Source organism: Lepus europaeus, chromosome 4 (assembly GCF_033115175.1).
Source record: "Lepus europaeus isolate LE1 chromosome 4, mLepTim1.pri, whole genome shotgun sequence".
Lineage (NCBI taxonomy): Eukaryota > Metazoa > Chordata > Mammalia > Lagomorpha > Leporidae > Lepus > Lepus europaeus.
The window spans coordinates 108,929,509-108,945,223 of NC_084830.1; the positions used below are offsets into that span (position 1 = coordinate 108,929,509).

General features: G+C 41.1%; 1 protein-coding gene across 6 annotated transcripts in view; it reads left to right on the plus strand.

Moving 5' to 3' along the window:
- The window catches only part of FBXW11 (F-box and WD repeat domain containing 11), a 138,850-nt gene that overhangs the window by 83,410 nt on the left and 39,725 nt on the right, over positions 1 to 15,715 (plus strand). For 3 of the 6 annotated variants that reach the window (XM_062188689.1, XM_062188690.1, XM_062188687.1), the window contains 2 exons: positions 5,400 to 5,462; positions 8,761 to 8,986. In XM_062188689.1, coding sequence (XP_062044673.1) covers positions 5,400 to 5,462; positions 8,761 to 8,986 — 289 coding nt within the window. The remainder of the gene's footprint in view (positions 1 to 5,399; positions 5,463 to 8,760; positions 8,987 to 15,715) is intronic. The other 3 variants (XM_062188688.1, XM_062188691.1, XM_062188692.1) reach the window with 1 other exon arrangement.

The following is a 15,715-nucleotide window of genomic DNA, read 5'->3' on the forward strand; positions in this document are numbered from 1 at the left end:
TTTAAAATTCCGGTAGCAACCCATTAAATTGATTTCATGAGCTAAAACTAGCAGTTGTGGCACTCAGCAATTTCTGCCAATCAGGTGGAAAACACCTGAAACTCACCTTTTCTGTATAGAAAATACAGAGAGGCTTCTGGGTAGAACAGACTTAGGTCTGAGTCCTCTCTGTCATGTACTAGCTGTGTGACTCCTACCCTCTTAGTTCACACAGAATTTGCAGCACTTTTAAAGTAGCATCCCTCTTACATAACTCAAAATTGGGAATTTTCCAAGTGGAAACTATTTTGTGTTAGTTGGTGGCACCTACTGGCAAAGATAGAGCATTACTGTGCCTGTACTCCAAGCTAAAGGTGAATGGCGCCTGGGTCATTGGGAACAGCCTGCCACCTTCGTTGACTGGTACAGCAGTGAGAAGGCAGAATGCCCAAGGCGCTGTAGGAGTGGTGAAGTGCTGCAGAGGAGAAGGGAATTCTCTGGGGCAGTGCGGTTTCACGGCAGATGCAGCGTGGCTGCTGAATTATCCAGCTGATGAGTGATTTACTTTTTCTTGACGAATTTTCAACTCACAATATTGGGAGACTATGTGTGTGTGTGTGCATGTTTGCGTGATGGTGCAATGAGTAAACTTTCCCAAGTTTTGCTTGGTTTTAAATAAAGTTCAGTTTAAAGACTGTACTTCACACCTGGGCTGCCTAAAATGCTTTTGTTTGCTATGTGAGGAATTTTTTTTTTTTTTTTTTTTTGACAGGCAGAGTAGATAGAGAGAAAGGTCTTCCTTTTCCATTGGTTCACCCCCCCAATGGCAGCTGCGGCCAGCGCACCACGCTGATCTGAAGCCAGGAGTCAGGTGCTTCTCCTGGTCTCCCATGCTGGTGCAGGGCCCAAGGACTTGGGCCATCCTCCACTGCACTCCTGAGCCACAGCAGAGAGCTGGCCTGGAAGAGGAGCAACCGGGACAGAATCCAGCGCCCCGACCGGGACTAGAACCTGGTGTGCCGGTGCCGCAAGGCAGAGGATTAGCCTATTGAGCCGCGGCACCGGCCAGGAATTTTTTTGTTCATTGTATTCCAAGGCCACAATACGTGTATTTTCAACTAAATTTTTTTTGACAGGCAGAGTTAGAGAAACAGAGAGAAAGGTCTTCCTTCCGTTGGTTCACCCCCCAAATGGCCGCTAACGGCTGGCGCACTGCAGCCGGCACGCTGCGCTGATCTGAAGCCAGGAGCCAGGTGCTTATCCTGGTCTCCCATGAGGGTGCAGGGCCCAAGCACTTAGGCCACCCTCCACTGCCTTCCCGGGCCACAGCAGAGAGCTGGACGGGAAGAGGAGCAATCGGGACAGAATCCGGCGCCCCAAATGGAACCAGAACCCGGGGTACCAGTGCCGCAGGCGGATGATTAGCCTAGTGAGCCGTGGCGCCGGCCCTCAATTAAATTTTTAAACAAAAATATTGAATTCTCAAGAAGTACATTTTTGTTGTAGTTGACACACTGCAATCACATGTATTTCTGGGGTATAGTGACATCTCAATACATACACACAAACTGCAGCAATCAGATCGGGGCACTGGTGCATCTGTCACCTCCAGCCATGATCATTTCTTGTGTTGAGAACATTCAAAATTCTCTCCACTAGGCTATTTTGAAATAATTCATTTAATTCTTGTGAGCTGTAGTTACCCTGCTATGTTGTAGAACTTTAGAAGTTACCTTCCTATCCACCTGGACCCCTGTACCTGTTCACCATCTTTTTTCTATCCCTTCCACCTCCCCTTCCCAGCTTCTGGTAACTGATATTCTTCTACTCTCTACTTCTAGATGAACTTTACAGAAAATATTTATTTATTTTTTATTTGAAAGGCATAGTTGCAGGGAGAGAAAGGGAGACAGAGAGAGACAGGGAGAGAGAGAGAGATATCTTCCACTCACTGATTCACTCCCCAAATGGCTGCAATGGGCAGGGCTGGGCCAGGCCAAAGCCAGGAGCTTCTTCTAGGTCTCTTGGGTCTCCTGGCAGGGGCCAGGCACTTGGGCCATCTTCCACTGCTTTCCCAGGCTATTAGCAGGAAGCTGGATTGGAAATGGAGCTACTGGTGGCAGCTTCTACCCTCTACACCACAGTGCCGGCTCCTAGATGAAATTTTTAGCTTAGCTTTTTATAAATGAGAATATGCAGTATTTCTCCTTCTGTGCTTGTCTTATTTTGCTAAAAATAATGTCTTCCAGTTCCATCAATATTGCTGCAAACATGACAAAATGTCTTTTTTGTGGCTGAATTGTATTCCATTGTGTGAATATATGTACAGCACATTTTCTTTCTCCACTCAGCCATCGGTGGATACCTAGTTTGATTCCATACTTGGCTGCTGTGAGTAGTTCTACAATAAGCACGTGGATGCAAATGTCTCTTTGACATAGGGATTTCAGTCCTTTCGGATATATACCTAAGTAGTGGGATTGCTGGATTGTACAGCTGCTCCAGTTCTAGTTTTTGAGGAACCTCTATACTGTTTTCCATAATGGACAACAGTGTCAGATTTGACTATTCTTCCTATACTCTTTCATTAGACAGATTTCTTATCAGCATTATAAAATCTCCAAATCTGACTCTCAGGGCAATGGAAATTTGACTGTTTGAACTAACCAAACCAGTTGTCCTTAGTACACTATTTGCATTAATGCTAAGAGTGCTGTTTATAAAGACAGTACCCACTGGTGCCTGTGTTTTCCTTTGTGATGGTAGAAAAAATGCCATGAAGGAGGCAATGCTGTAAAGAGTCTAACTTTGAATCCTGGCCCATATTTGCTTCATAATCCCAAGCCAGTTGCATATTTCTCACCACAACTCCCGCTGCTTGTAAAATAGGGCATGCCTATTATTTTGTGGGGTCATTGTAACCCTTATGAGAACAGTGCTACTTCAGAGAAGTTTTTCCTGTCTCAACTTTATAGGTAAACACTATTTCTCTGGGAACAAAAGAAAAGAAGAATTAAATTTTATTACAGAGAGTTGTTTCTTGTGTAGACTGTAGGGTCTTCTGATGTGTTTGTGTTTTCCTCCTTAAGTGAAGAAAGTATTAAGGTAGCTTTGATCAGCACAGCTCTGGAGAATTCAGGTTCCATTTTTTTCATTTTTAAAAAAGATTTATTTTCATTTATTTGAGAGAGAAAGATGGAGAAAGAGATCTTCCATTTGCTGGTTCACTTCCCAAATGGCCGCAATGGCTAAGGTTGGGCCAGGCTGAAGCCAAGAGCCAAGAGCTTCTTCTGGATCTCCCTCAGGTGCAGGGGCCCAGACACTTGGGCCATCTTCTGCTGCTTTCCCAGGCACATTAGCAGGGAGCCGAATTCGAAGTGGAGCAGCTGGGAGTGGAATTGGAGCCCATATGGGATGTCAGTGTAGGCAGCGGCTTTACCCTTATATTTGGAAAGGTTTCGGTTTAGATCATATGCATCCCTTCTGCATTTCCTCTGGGATACCTGGTGACATGGGAATGGGGATGGATTTCTCACTTCTTTTCCTCTTTGGTCTGTATTCCTTTGTATTCCTTTATCTGTTCCTCCTTTCATGTTTCCAGCCATTCTTCTTGCCGTTCTTAGGACCCAGGACATTGGGACATTGCAAGATGACTTTGTAACTACCAAATTCAAGGGATGATATACTTTGTTCATTCCTTAAGGAAACCTATTAAATCTCTGCATTCCTTCAAGATAAGAGCAAAAGGAAAATTACCTGGAGAGTCTGCCATAAATCCTGCTTTTGCTTCCATATTCTCCACCCCCTTCTTTCCACTCAGGACTAGTCACTGCTGCTTTCACTCCAGCCGTGTTTTGAACAGGGAGTACACTGCCTTCCTCTCTAGCTAATGGTTGGCTTTTCACCTAAGAGCCCCACCTTGTTATATTCCAGACCTTAGTGCTACTATGGGGCTTAGAAGTTGTTGGTTTTTTTTTTTTTTTTTTTTTTTGAGGAAGCCATGTGTTTCCTTGTAGGCAGCTGTCTGGAGCCATTCTGTCCAAGTCTCTGAAGTTAGAAAAGCGCGACAAGGTAACTCATCGGTTAAAGCAGGGAGTGCAGTGATATTTTTTTGAATACCCATTAAGCACCAAGCATTGTGCTGGATATTTTCAGTTGTCTCAGTCACTCTATGCGATTTGTATTTGTTCCATAAGTAAAATAACTTGCTGTAGATTATACAAACACATTGAATGGATGATCAAATCAGGATCGCAACTTTTGTCTTAGGTTTCAAAGCTTTTGGCTTTCCTACTTTGTGGTAGAGCCTGTGGGTGACCTGCATAACGACTGGGGTTCAATGATAATTCTTTTATTATTATTACGTACATTGGGTAGATTCAGATAGATTATTTGTAAATACTTTATGGGTCCGAACATTTTAGGATATGACTAAATAGGGAAAATTTGGGGGGGGGGGCGGAGGCTTATTCCATAAAGGCGATAAACAGGATCTTCTAAATACTGATAACTTAATTAGATCTGTAGTATCCTTTTGAATCATGCTATGAAACAAATGTTGTAATTTAAACTTTGTGCCGCATTCCTAGAATTTTAGAGTTGGGAATGAATTTTAGAGAGACTCCTATCCATAAATGAGTTGTTACTCTTTTCAGCACACAACTCTTCCACTTCCCCTTCTCATTAAATTTCCATTTAGCCATTAGGTAGGAGCCTCAAAAGGAAAATCCAATCATGTATAATCTCCAGTTAATGGGCATCTATTGAGCGACTAGGTCACCAGAAAGAATAATTACACAGTACCTCTTTGTGTAGTAAACACAAAAATCAAAAGCTAATGCATTCCCAAGGCACACTAGATTGTTAGTGGCTGACAGCATTCTCTCTTGAGGGAAAAGGTTGGGGCACCCACCATGGTAGAGGAGATTGCAAAGCCATTCCAGGAAAATAAGGCTACCAAGGTGGAGAAGAGAAAGGCAGGGGGATTCCAAGGTTTTGTCACTTACAATTATTTGCTGATTGTTGGGGTGGATTACTGCATAGCAGACATTCTAGTCGATGTTTTATGCCATCATTGAGAACTTGGTGGATCTCTGGGTTTTCTTGCTACAAATAAAAGAATAACAGTGAAGACAAGTAGTAGAACTTCAGCCATACTCCCGATTTTGCCTATTTTCTAAGATGCCCAAATTCCATAATGAAGAGTTTGGGGATACTTTTGTCCAGTTACTAATTATCTTGATTAATGAAAGATGAACATACCTCCTTTGACCCAAAATGACACTGCTAGCCACAGCCAAGTAGTTCTTGGGTTTGTGTTGATCCACTCTAGTTTAGGTTCTCAAAATTATATCTTGTAGTTATTATTTAGGATTTGCAAAACTTGGCATAATTCAAATAACCTGTTTTTCCCCCCTTAGAACACTTCAGTTATGGAAGATCAAAATGAAGATGAGTCCCCAAAGAAAAATACTCTTTGGCAGGTAGGAATGACGTGCACAGAAAAGACAGCAATTGACTGACAGAGATAAGAGTCTCCCTCTGCCAATGTCCTCAGTGAAATCAAGAGCCAGGCTTTTTTGTTTCCTTTTGTGCAGTTTTGCTAGTTTCAGAACTCCTCCCCCATCCCACCCCCAGTTTTTTGAAGTTGTCACAAAGATTCCCATGTGGGAGTAGCCTAAAATGTTATGACTGTGTCCACCGTCTAGCCAAGGACGGACCATGGTGGCATCATTTGTCACCAAAATGGCACCATGCCACACACCAGTGGAAACATTGATGACTTTTTCTCCTTTTCTTCCTGACCTCCACCCTGCTCTGTCTTTTCCTGTTGGTTTATGTTTTCCTTTTAAACTTGGCTTTTTACACTCATGACTTTATTTTAGTTTGCCAGTTTTCTTCCCCCCCCCCCCTTTTTTTTTTAATGTGAGGGGGAGAATGTAATGTGTTGTAATTTTCATCAATCTTTGTGACGAAATATAAATGTGAAGAGAATAATGTAAAAAATATATCTGGGTTCATTCAATTTGAAACTAAAGAGGTAGATTAGTTAACAAGAATAAAGCACACCTAGCTGGTCTGATGTGAAATGAAGTAAAGGAAAACAATGTTAGGGAGAGGTTGGAGGGCTGAGCCGGTGACTCCAGTGTAGAATGTGAAAAGTGGACTGTGAATAGTGTACATGCCACTATATTTTTTGGACGTTGCTTGTAAACAATTTTGTGCCATCCTTTATGTCTATTATTTTGCAAGAGGGTTCTCTTCATTCACTATTGATTTCTCATTTTGCAGTGGTTCTTAACACCTTAGCTTGGGGTTTTGCTTCCATCTGTCTTCCAGTCAACTAGTTAATGGTACATAAATATTCTAGGGATGCTAAATGGTTGGGAGCCCTTTTGTAAGTGAAATAATAACCCTTTTGCCTATCAAATGAGATAATGGGATGTGAAAGTACTTTGTAAATTATAAAGTAGTACACAAATCAAAGTTGTTACCATGTTGATTCTTAACTTCTCTGAGAGCAGTTATTTTGACAAGTTATTTGAGGAAAAATAAAGAGGAAAGGGAAACATGCAACTTTCTTCCTCAAGATCAGGCAGTGTAGACATTTTTATGTATATTTACTCTGACTTGGCATGCTCTTCTCATGGATCATGATCACAATACTCTTCCTTAATATTGCCTTTTTATTACTTAATATTAATTCATAAGCATTTTCTTTTTTTTTAAGAAAAACTTACCTTAATAAATAAATAAATAAATAGAATTTTAATGGTTACATTGCAGCACTTTATGTAGATGTGTTATAATTTGCATTAACCAGTTGCCTATAATTTGGCATTTACTTCTGTTTTTTCTATAATTAGGCAGTTACTTCTTTTTTTTTTTTTTTCTGTGACAGCATTGTGGTGGATATCATTATGCTTAAAAGTAGAGTAGATGTCCCTGATCAACTGCAGACATTCCTCACAGCAAAGAAATTTCACTTCATTTCTGTTTTCGAATTCTTAATTTTTGAGTCTGTTAGATAAGAGAATTTTACTATAAGCAAAATTAAAAAAAATATCCCTGTTCAGTGCTGCCGCCTAGTGGTACCTGGTGCCAGTGAGTTCTTCCTAAACCAGGTTAGGAGGGGAAGAACACATTGAGTGGTGAGATAAATTAGGTGGGACATAAATGCGTTCCAATCTAAGAACTTGTTGCAAACATGACATTTAGAAGATTTTTATCAAGGAAAGTCAAAGGCCCCTTTGGCTGTTTCTAAAGGATACCCTTTCCTTTGGGATGGATTCCATCCACTTTATTTTGGGGAACATACTGATAACAAAAGCTCTTGATTCTTTCTATGTAAGACTTCTGAGATAAGTTCCTAATGGAAGTAATGAACATTTGTAATTGAACTCTTTAGTTCTCAAAATTCTCTTATGGTATTCCTTTTGGCATAATACACAAGGAGCCTACCAGAGGAGTCACGGGCAGATGGCACAGCAAATGTTTGAGAAGTATCAAGGTTATTTTGTTTTTAAACAGGGAAGCTACTGAGCCTCATACCACCAGGTAGCAGTTGTGGCTGAATCTAGGGTTTTGGATTGTTTTTTGGGTGCTAATGTCTAGATGCAGCATATGTAGTTTGAATTGTTAAAGAAATATACTGAGCTTATGCAAGGACATTTTGGTGGATTTAATGAGAAAACATTGTTAGTATAGCAGTTAGGTTGTCCGTGAACCACCACAAGGCACTTTTCAGGTGTACATGGTTTACCCTGGGTCACTTTCTGAGAAGATAATCAAAAGAAGGACAGTCTAAACTGTTTTGGTAGAGAAGATTGAAACTGTTGAGTACAATGAGGTTTTTTAGATTGAATTGCCTTCAAACACTGCTAATCCTGTCTGTTAGGTAGACTAGTGGTTATCAAAGTGTTGTCCCTAACATGTAGTCTTTGGACCAGCATCAACAGTGGCAGCGGCAGCAGCATCACCTGGGAACTTGTTAGAAATGCAAATTCTGGGATCTAATCCAGACCAACAGAATCAGAACTTCTGGTGTGGGGCCCACAATCTGTTTTAATAAGCTTTCTTGTTACTCGGATTCAGGCTTCAGCAGGGAACCAGTAACAGAGTTGCACAGTTAGGCCCCTCCTCCTGGTACCCATCTGCAGTTTTGGTTTCAGTTTGCAGAGGTGAAGTATGGCCCCAAAATGTTAGATGGGAAATTTGAGAGAGAACATAGTCACATAACTTTTAGTGCAGTATATTGTTGCAGTTGTTCTATTTTTAGCTTATTGTTGTATATCCCTTAGTAAATTAAGCTTTGTAAATTGTAAGTTAAGCTTTGTCATAGGCACACATGTATATGAAAAAGCAGAGTATATGCGGGGTTTGTAACTATCTGTGATTTGAGGCATACAGCTGAGGACCTTGGAATGTATTCCCCATGGGTAAGGGGTAACTACTTTTTGCAGTATTAACTTTGAAATTTAGAGGAAGTGAAACAAATTATTCACTTTAATTAATCAGTTGCCACTTTGCCAAGTTGAGCAATTCCTCTAAGATGGTCATCTCCAGCACTGGTTGTCTAATAACAACTAATTTTGGAATAAGCGTTAGAGAATAATGATGTAAGATGCCATGTAGCTTTTGAAATAGTTATAACTTTGGTATTTACTGTAGTGACTAGGTTGAAGACATGGATCTTGAATATATTTTTAATTAATTTTAAATTATTAAACGTCTTTTCCCTGTCAACCTAAATTTGTTTTTGTTTTTGTTTTTCTAAAATAGATTAGTAATGGAACATCATCTGTGATCGTCTCCAGAAAGAGGCCATCGGAAGGAAACTATCAAAAAGAAAAAGACTTGTGTATTAAATATTTTGACCAGTGGTCTGAATCAGATCAAGTGGAATTTGTGGAACATCTGATTTCACGAATGTGTCATTACCAGCATGGACATATTAACTCGTACCTGAAGCCCATGTTGCAGCGGGACTTCATTACTGCTTTACCAGGTAACTGACTCGTCTCCTACGAAGCCCACCAGTGGAAGAAGGCCCAGCCCACGAACCTGGCTGGAACTGAGTAGATATTTATGAAGTGAAAGAATGAGTGCTATCTGAGGCAGCATTTCTGTGGGACACACACTGTGTTATTGACAAACGGCATTTCACGAGGAATTATAATTTAGTATCTATCCAGGAAATGTAGGCAGTTTCTGTGACAATCAGTGTTGATTATTGGTCAGTGGTATTGTTTGATTCATCTCATGAGTTAGCAGTATGCTTTTTATTTTGATGTAGTCTGAATACAATCCGCACGATGCCTTTATATATAACTGAAAACACTTATGGAACTGTTTTCCCTTCCATTTGTATGTTTGGCAAGTGTCCCCAAGCCTAGAATGTTCATTTATATCAGAAGTGATACTTACGGAATTGCAAACATGAATTCATGTCTTTTTATTACACTTCTTGAAACTTGTTTCTGGATCCTCTCCCTCACCATCCTCCCTCCATCTCTCTCTTGCTCTGTCATGAAGTTGACTTTGAGTTTTAAAAATAGACTCCATTTCCAGAGCAGTTTAAAAAAAAAAATGTTCAGAGCATATCCCGTATCCCTTTTCTTCCATTCTCATAGCTATACAACCTGCCCCACTACCAACATCCTGCAGCAGGGTGGTGCGTTTGTTTGGACCCATGAACCTGTGTTGATACATCGCTGTCACCCCAAGTCTGTCGTCTACATTGGCCTCCCTTTGGATTTGGACAGATGGATGATGACGAGATTCTACCACTGGAGTGCCCTACACAGGAGCTTCACAATACCCGCCCTGCTCATTCCCTTCAGAGTTGTTTTTAAAAGAGTTACAGGGAAAGAGGGGGAGACATGCACAGAACCATCTGCTGGTTCATTCCCTACAAGGCCCCAGTAGCCAGCACAGGGCCAGGCCGAAGCCAGGAGCCAGGAGCTTCATCCGGGTCTCTCACATGAGTGCAGGAGCCCAGGCACTCAGGCCATCCTCCTCTGCTTTTTCCCAGGCCGTCAGCAGGGAGCTGGATCAGAAGTAGAGTAGCCGGACACGAATTGGTGCTCATGTAGGATGCCAGTGTTGTGGTGGCTTAACCTCCTGCACCACAACACTGGTCCCTTCTCTTGGAGTTTTGATCTCATTCTTTTTGGTCTCTGTCACTTTGTCACCTTTTTAAATGTTTCATATTAAATTTGACTAGGTATTCTTCATTCTAGAAGAAATGCTGGCCAGAACCTTTTCCTCTCAAATGGTTTGTATAGTGTGGGGGTTACAACTGCCAGGCCAGGGCTGGTCTGGAAATGGGCAAGGATGGGCCAGTACCATTGCCAGCAGCCCTCCTTCTCAGAGCTGCCGCACGGCTTCCCAGAGGGCAGCCCTGGCACGCCCTGCCTCGCCTGTGGTTTGCAGGAGAGTGCGGGACTCCATCTTCTTGGTACTTGTGCAGGGCTTGAGCCTAAAACCTGGGGCTGCACCCTGAGTGGCCAGCTACTTATTTCTAACCCTTCTTCCAAAACTTGTAAGCTTACTTGCTACCATGGGGATTACAGGTTGTTTGAGGGTTAGTTTAGAAAATTCTGGGTCTGCTGTTTTTTTTTTGTGTGTGTGCTGAAATGTAGCACCGCTTGCCCTTCCATTAGTATCTAGAAATGAGAAATATGTATCCCCACCTTTGTAGGGTCATACTGAAAGCTCATCATGTAGATCAGGAAGCCAAGGAGCAGAGAAATCATATAAAATGATCAGGGTCAAACATCTTGGTTATTGTGGTGATGGTAAGGATTGTGCAAAAGGTGGTGCAAAGTCAAGATTACTCCGGGAAACTCCATAAATTGGCCCTCAGTACTGAATACATGAATTGCAGCCATGTTCAATAAAAGCCATTTTAATTATGAAGGGTAGAATAAGGAGGTGAAGAGAGAAAAAGCCATGAGAGAGAGAGACAGAGAGACAGGACAGTGCATGGAGGTAAGCCAAGTGCACATGCTGCTCTGTATGTACAGCGCCCCAGCTCCCAGCACCCAGGGAGTCAGGCTGCCTCTCAACCAAGAAAGACAGGGTCGTTTTTAAAGTTAATGATTGTGCTGTTCCTTTTAAGTATTTGTAACTAAATGAGGCTACACCACCATTTGTTTTCTTCCCTGTATGTTTTGTGCCAGGGAAATCACCTCATATTTATAGGATAGCCACAAGGTGGCACTGTTGAAGTTCTCTTGATTTAGAGTCTAGTTCATAGGCAACCGCTTTGCCTTGGGATTGTACAGCCTTGTAGAACAGGCAGAACAGATGAACATGTGTTATGTATATAAATATGGTTAGTGTCATTGCATACAATTCAGTTTTCATTACAGCGAATTTTAAGGCATTGTCCATATCTCTGTTAAAGTGGAATTTTGTGGTATTGACTATTACATGAAGTGAATGGACCATTGGCTGGGGCATGGAAATATTTTCGTTAAAAGGCTATTTGTTTTAACAGGGTTTGATCTGAACATATATACATATGTCAGTATATTTCATACATATGAATCTAATAGCTGGGGACAAGCTGGCCACGTCGATTGTGTTAGTTAGTGTGCAGTAGGCTTGGATCAAACCTGGCATTGGTTCTTTGACAGATACCCTGCCTCGAAAGCATTAGGGGAAAAACACGTCCCTGTGTATGTTCATACTGAGATTTAATGATGTGTGGAGCAGCTTACTAGTCATTATACTATAGATGATTTTGAGTTTGAGTTTTTATTAAAATTGACACTCTACTTCAGACTTGATTATTAAAACTATTAATTCTGTTAAAATTATCATTTTTAAGTTTTTAATGCTTACTGTAAATATTGTACCTGTCAGTATAGGGAAAATGGAAAATGTTTGTGGTTCTGGCTCCTTTCGGTTCAGTGGAAAAAGTGATAATTCTGATATGCTTTTCTAAAAATCATGGTAAATGTTTAGTCTGCAATGTCAATTTCTGCAGGCTGAGTTTGTGGTTTGTAAGAACTGTTGTTAAAGGGCAAATTTATACTATTTAAAGTGCAGGCGGAGTGTACTTCAAAAAGGATGATTAGCGTTGGTGATAGCATTGGTGAGACCTCTTCACAACTAAGAATTTTAAAACACTTTACTCTTGGTCGTAGTTTGTTTGTTTGTTTTACCCACAGGTGAGGGTGATAGAGCCTTATGGACTGTATCTGTGACAGAGACTCCATCAAGGGTCTTGGAAATGTAGAAGAACCAGAGGTAGCCAAGGCTTCAGGCTGGGTTTAGACAGCCATTAGGTCTGAATCCCCCCGCACTGCGTCTCTTTGAGACTCCACTTCTGAAGCCTCAGTATGCTCATCTGTATAGGGCTAGTGCCCCTTCCTGAGATACTGTGAAGATTTAAGACAGTGTGTAAACGTGCCTGGCATCAGTGGAACTCAGATGGCAGTCTAAAAGAGAATGAGCCCAGTGAGACAGGAAACGCTTCTCTGGGGTAGTCCGATTGGTTGCTAAGACGTTTTAATTATTCACTCACTATTCTCTGAATTGATTCATCCTGACATCACATAGATGTGTGTGCCACTTTGTTGTTTTGTTTCCTGAATATTTGATGGAGAAAGATATTGGATGTTGTGTCCTGAGCTGCTTTTCACTTTAATTTCTGTCTGAATTCGTGGGTTGGTGTGTTCCAAGTGAAAGGCATCCATTGACAGACTGTTGCTATCAGCAACTGAGTTGTTTTCCTTTCAAAGGTTTCTAACCTCACATTTTACAACTAAATCTGTGACAGAGGGAGGGGGAAGGGATAGCAGGGTGGGTGGGAAAGGAAGTTTCTTTGCAGCTGCTCTTTGAAATGTGTTTTTAAATAATACAAGTTCCTGGAATTGTATGATCTAAGCAGCTGTGTTAGAACTGGCTGTAGTCAAGGGCACTGAACTGACATCACACATTTGATTTTCGTTTTGATACAGTGTTATTTACATATTGGGCTTTGAAACCGGTGACTTTTAATTGTTTTAATTTATTATTGAAAAATTTCCAGACCTTCATCTGGTGCCTGTAATTAGCACCAGCAGTATTTCTTCAGTGCTGTGTGTGCAGTATTATGGCCTCCATTTTCTGAGGCCATAATGTGTCCTCTTGTTGCCTTGGGAAAGGGGTGGTGGTGGAAGATGGTGGGGGTCGGGGGAGTGTCTCAGCAGGATAGAGTAATGAGAGCCAGACACAGGTACTTATGAACATGCTTAGTGTTAACACCTCAAAGCATTTTTTAGCCCAGGCAATTGAAGCACCTTATTTGGTAACTTCTTTGTCTGGAAAGTGCTTAAAACTAGAAAGTTGCAAGGTCTGGGGGCCTCTGGAGGTAGCTACTCCTAAGTCCCCAAGTAGAGATTGTGTGGTTCTTACTCTTCAAACATTGCGGGGTTATGAGACTTATACCAAGGCAATAGATGAGGCTTAGCTTTTGTTGGAGGAGATGCGCAACACTGCTTTCTTTGCAAGAAAGTAAGAAAGAATAACACTACTTAGCTTCCTCGACCATAGGTGATTGGTGAAGGGATCTGAGGGAAGCTAAGACTGACATGTACTAATAAGTACCTGTTACATATTCAGCTCTCTCTGCTTTTAAAAAATATTTATTTATTTATTTATTTGAAAGGCAGAATTGGAGAGAGAGGTCTTCCATCTACTGCCTCATAACCAAAATGGCTGCAACAGCTGGAGCTGGGCCAGTGCAGGTCTCCCATGTGGGTGTAGGGGCCCAAGGAGTTGGGCCATCCTTTCAAGTGCACTAGAAGGAGCTGGATTAAAAATGAAGCAGCTATGACTGAAACTGGTGCCCATATGGGATGCCAGTGCTGCAGGTACCCGCTACACAGTGCTGGCCCCCCATATTTGGCTCTTAATATCCATCTTGTTAATCTCCCCATCAAAGTTGGGAAATTCAAACTCTGTAAAATGAAGATATTGAAAGTGCCTATCTTGCAGGGTTATTGGGTAGATTATATGTGATAATCCATTTAATATCATTCTTATGTGATAGAAGTTTGAGGTCCAAAAAAAGAAAATGGATTTCTTTAAGGTCACTAGTGGTTGACAAAACCAAGAATCAACCCAGGTTATTTGACCTTACTGACAGTCAGTGCACTTTCCACAAGACAAAACGTGTACTACCTCTGAGAATGATGAAGTGAATTTAAAGTATTAACCAAAGGAAATGAGTCTGATCTCATGGGTCTTTGGGATGCTGCTTTATGGAACTGACTGTGTTTGAACAAGGAGGAAATATGTGCTAGTCAGGGATTTACTTGTGCCAGAACTCACTGATAGTCTAGTTGTAAGCTATTGAGGCTATTGAGAGGGGCCCAAAGGGATCAAAGGTGAAAAGCGATGTCCTTGTTCTTACCAATAGTTCCCAACGTGTTGGAATTATCTGGTGGCACTTCTTAAAAATACAGATTCCTGGGCCTTACTCTCTATGGAGATTTTGGTTCAGTATGTCAGAGAAAGATCTGAAGAATCTGTGTTTGTTGCTGATGTATTGAAAATCAGTGACCCTAAGTGATTCAGAGACAGTGATATGCACTCTAGCAGCTCGTAGACCATCCAGGTAGGTAGAGGTTTGGTTACTGCTTTTTCAGTTTAATTCATACAGATCATGGGAATGGTGCAGCCATTGAGGTCAAGAAGGAAAGGATGCATTCTTGCTTTGCCATTTGTTTCATCTCTCAGAGAGTGGAGACCTTGAGGAGAATTGGTTAGGGTTGTGTTTGTAACCACTTAGTAGGATTTCGTTAGTGATGTGGAAGTAAAATAAACCTGAAAAGTAACTATCAAATGTAGAAACTAGAAAAGGAAGATAGGTAAGAACTACCAAATTGGAGAAATTAAAAGAAGAGCTAGCCTGTGGCTACAGACTCAGAACAAAAATATGATTAAAGAGGCTGAGAGATCCTGGAATTTGAAATTCTGATGAATGATTTCTCAATCTTAGTGGTAGAAAGGCACAAGTAGGACCCCATGTGATTATCCATGGATTTTTCCTGATCTCAAGTAAACACAGTAGATGGAAGAAAGGGGCCCATGATTATAGGGTTACACAATAAGGTGGCCTGAGCCTTTGAACATGGTCCCAAGAAGACCAAACCCCAAATAATGGAAAATTGTCCAAAGTGTTTAATCTGAGAGAGTTGAAAACAAACACAATGATCCACTATTTGGAGCAAGATTATAAAGAATAAAAATAGATGGTATAGTGATAATAGAAAGAAACAGCATGTTTTCACTCATTTTAACTGAAGTCTCCCTTCTCTCTCCAACTAAGAATAATAGCTTTAAAGCAGGGAAGGATAGAAAAATCGTAGAAAATACGAAGATATTTAGGAATCACATAGCTTCTGTAGGCAAATAGGACTAAATACCTTGTATATCAGGATAGTGACAAAACCTGTGGTTGTAATTTTCAGAATTGTGTAGCACAAAGCAGGTAATTGAAAACCAGTGTACAGCGCCACTGGACACAGCTGTGCCTTGTGTAACTGCATTTAATAGTCCTGCGTGGTAGTACCCAGAGATAAGTGGGTCTCCTGGTTTTAAGAACTGGGAGGATGTATTTGGAGGATAATAGTTAGCTGTTAGTTGATGTTATGCACTGGCAGGATTCTTAAGTGAGTTTCAGAAGTTAAACCTCAGCATCTGAAAAGATGGTGTAGGGTTGTTAAGATGTATAGTAAGA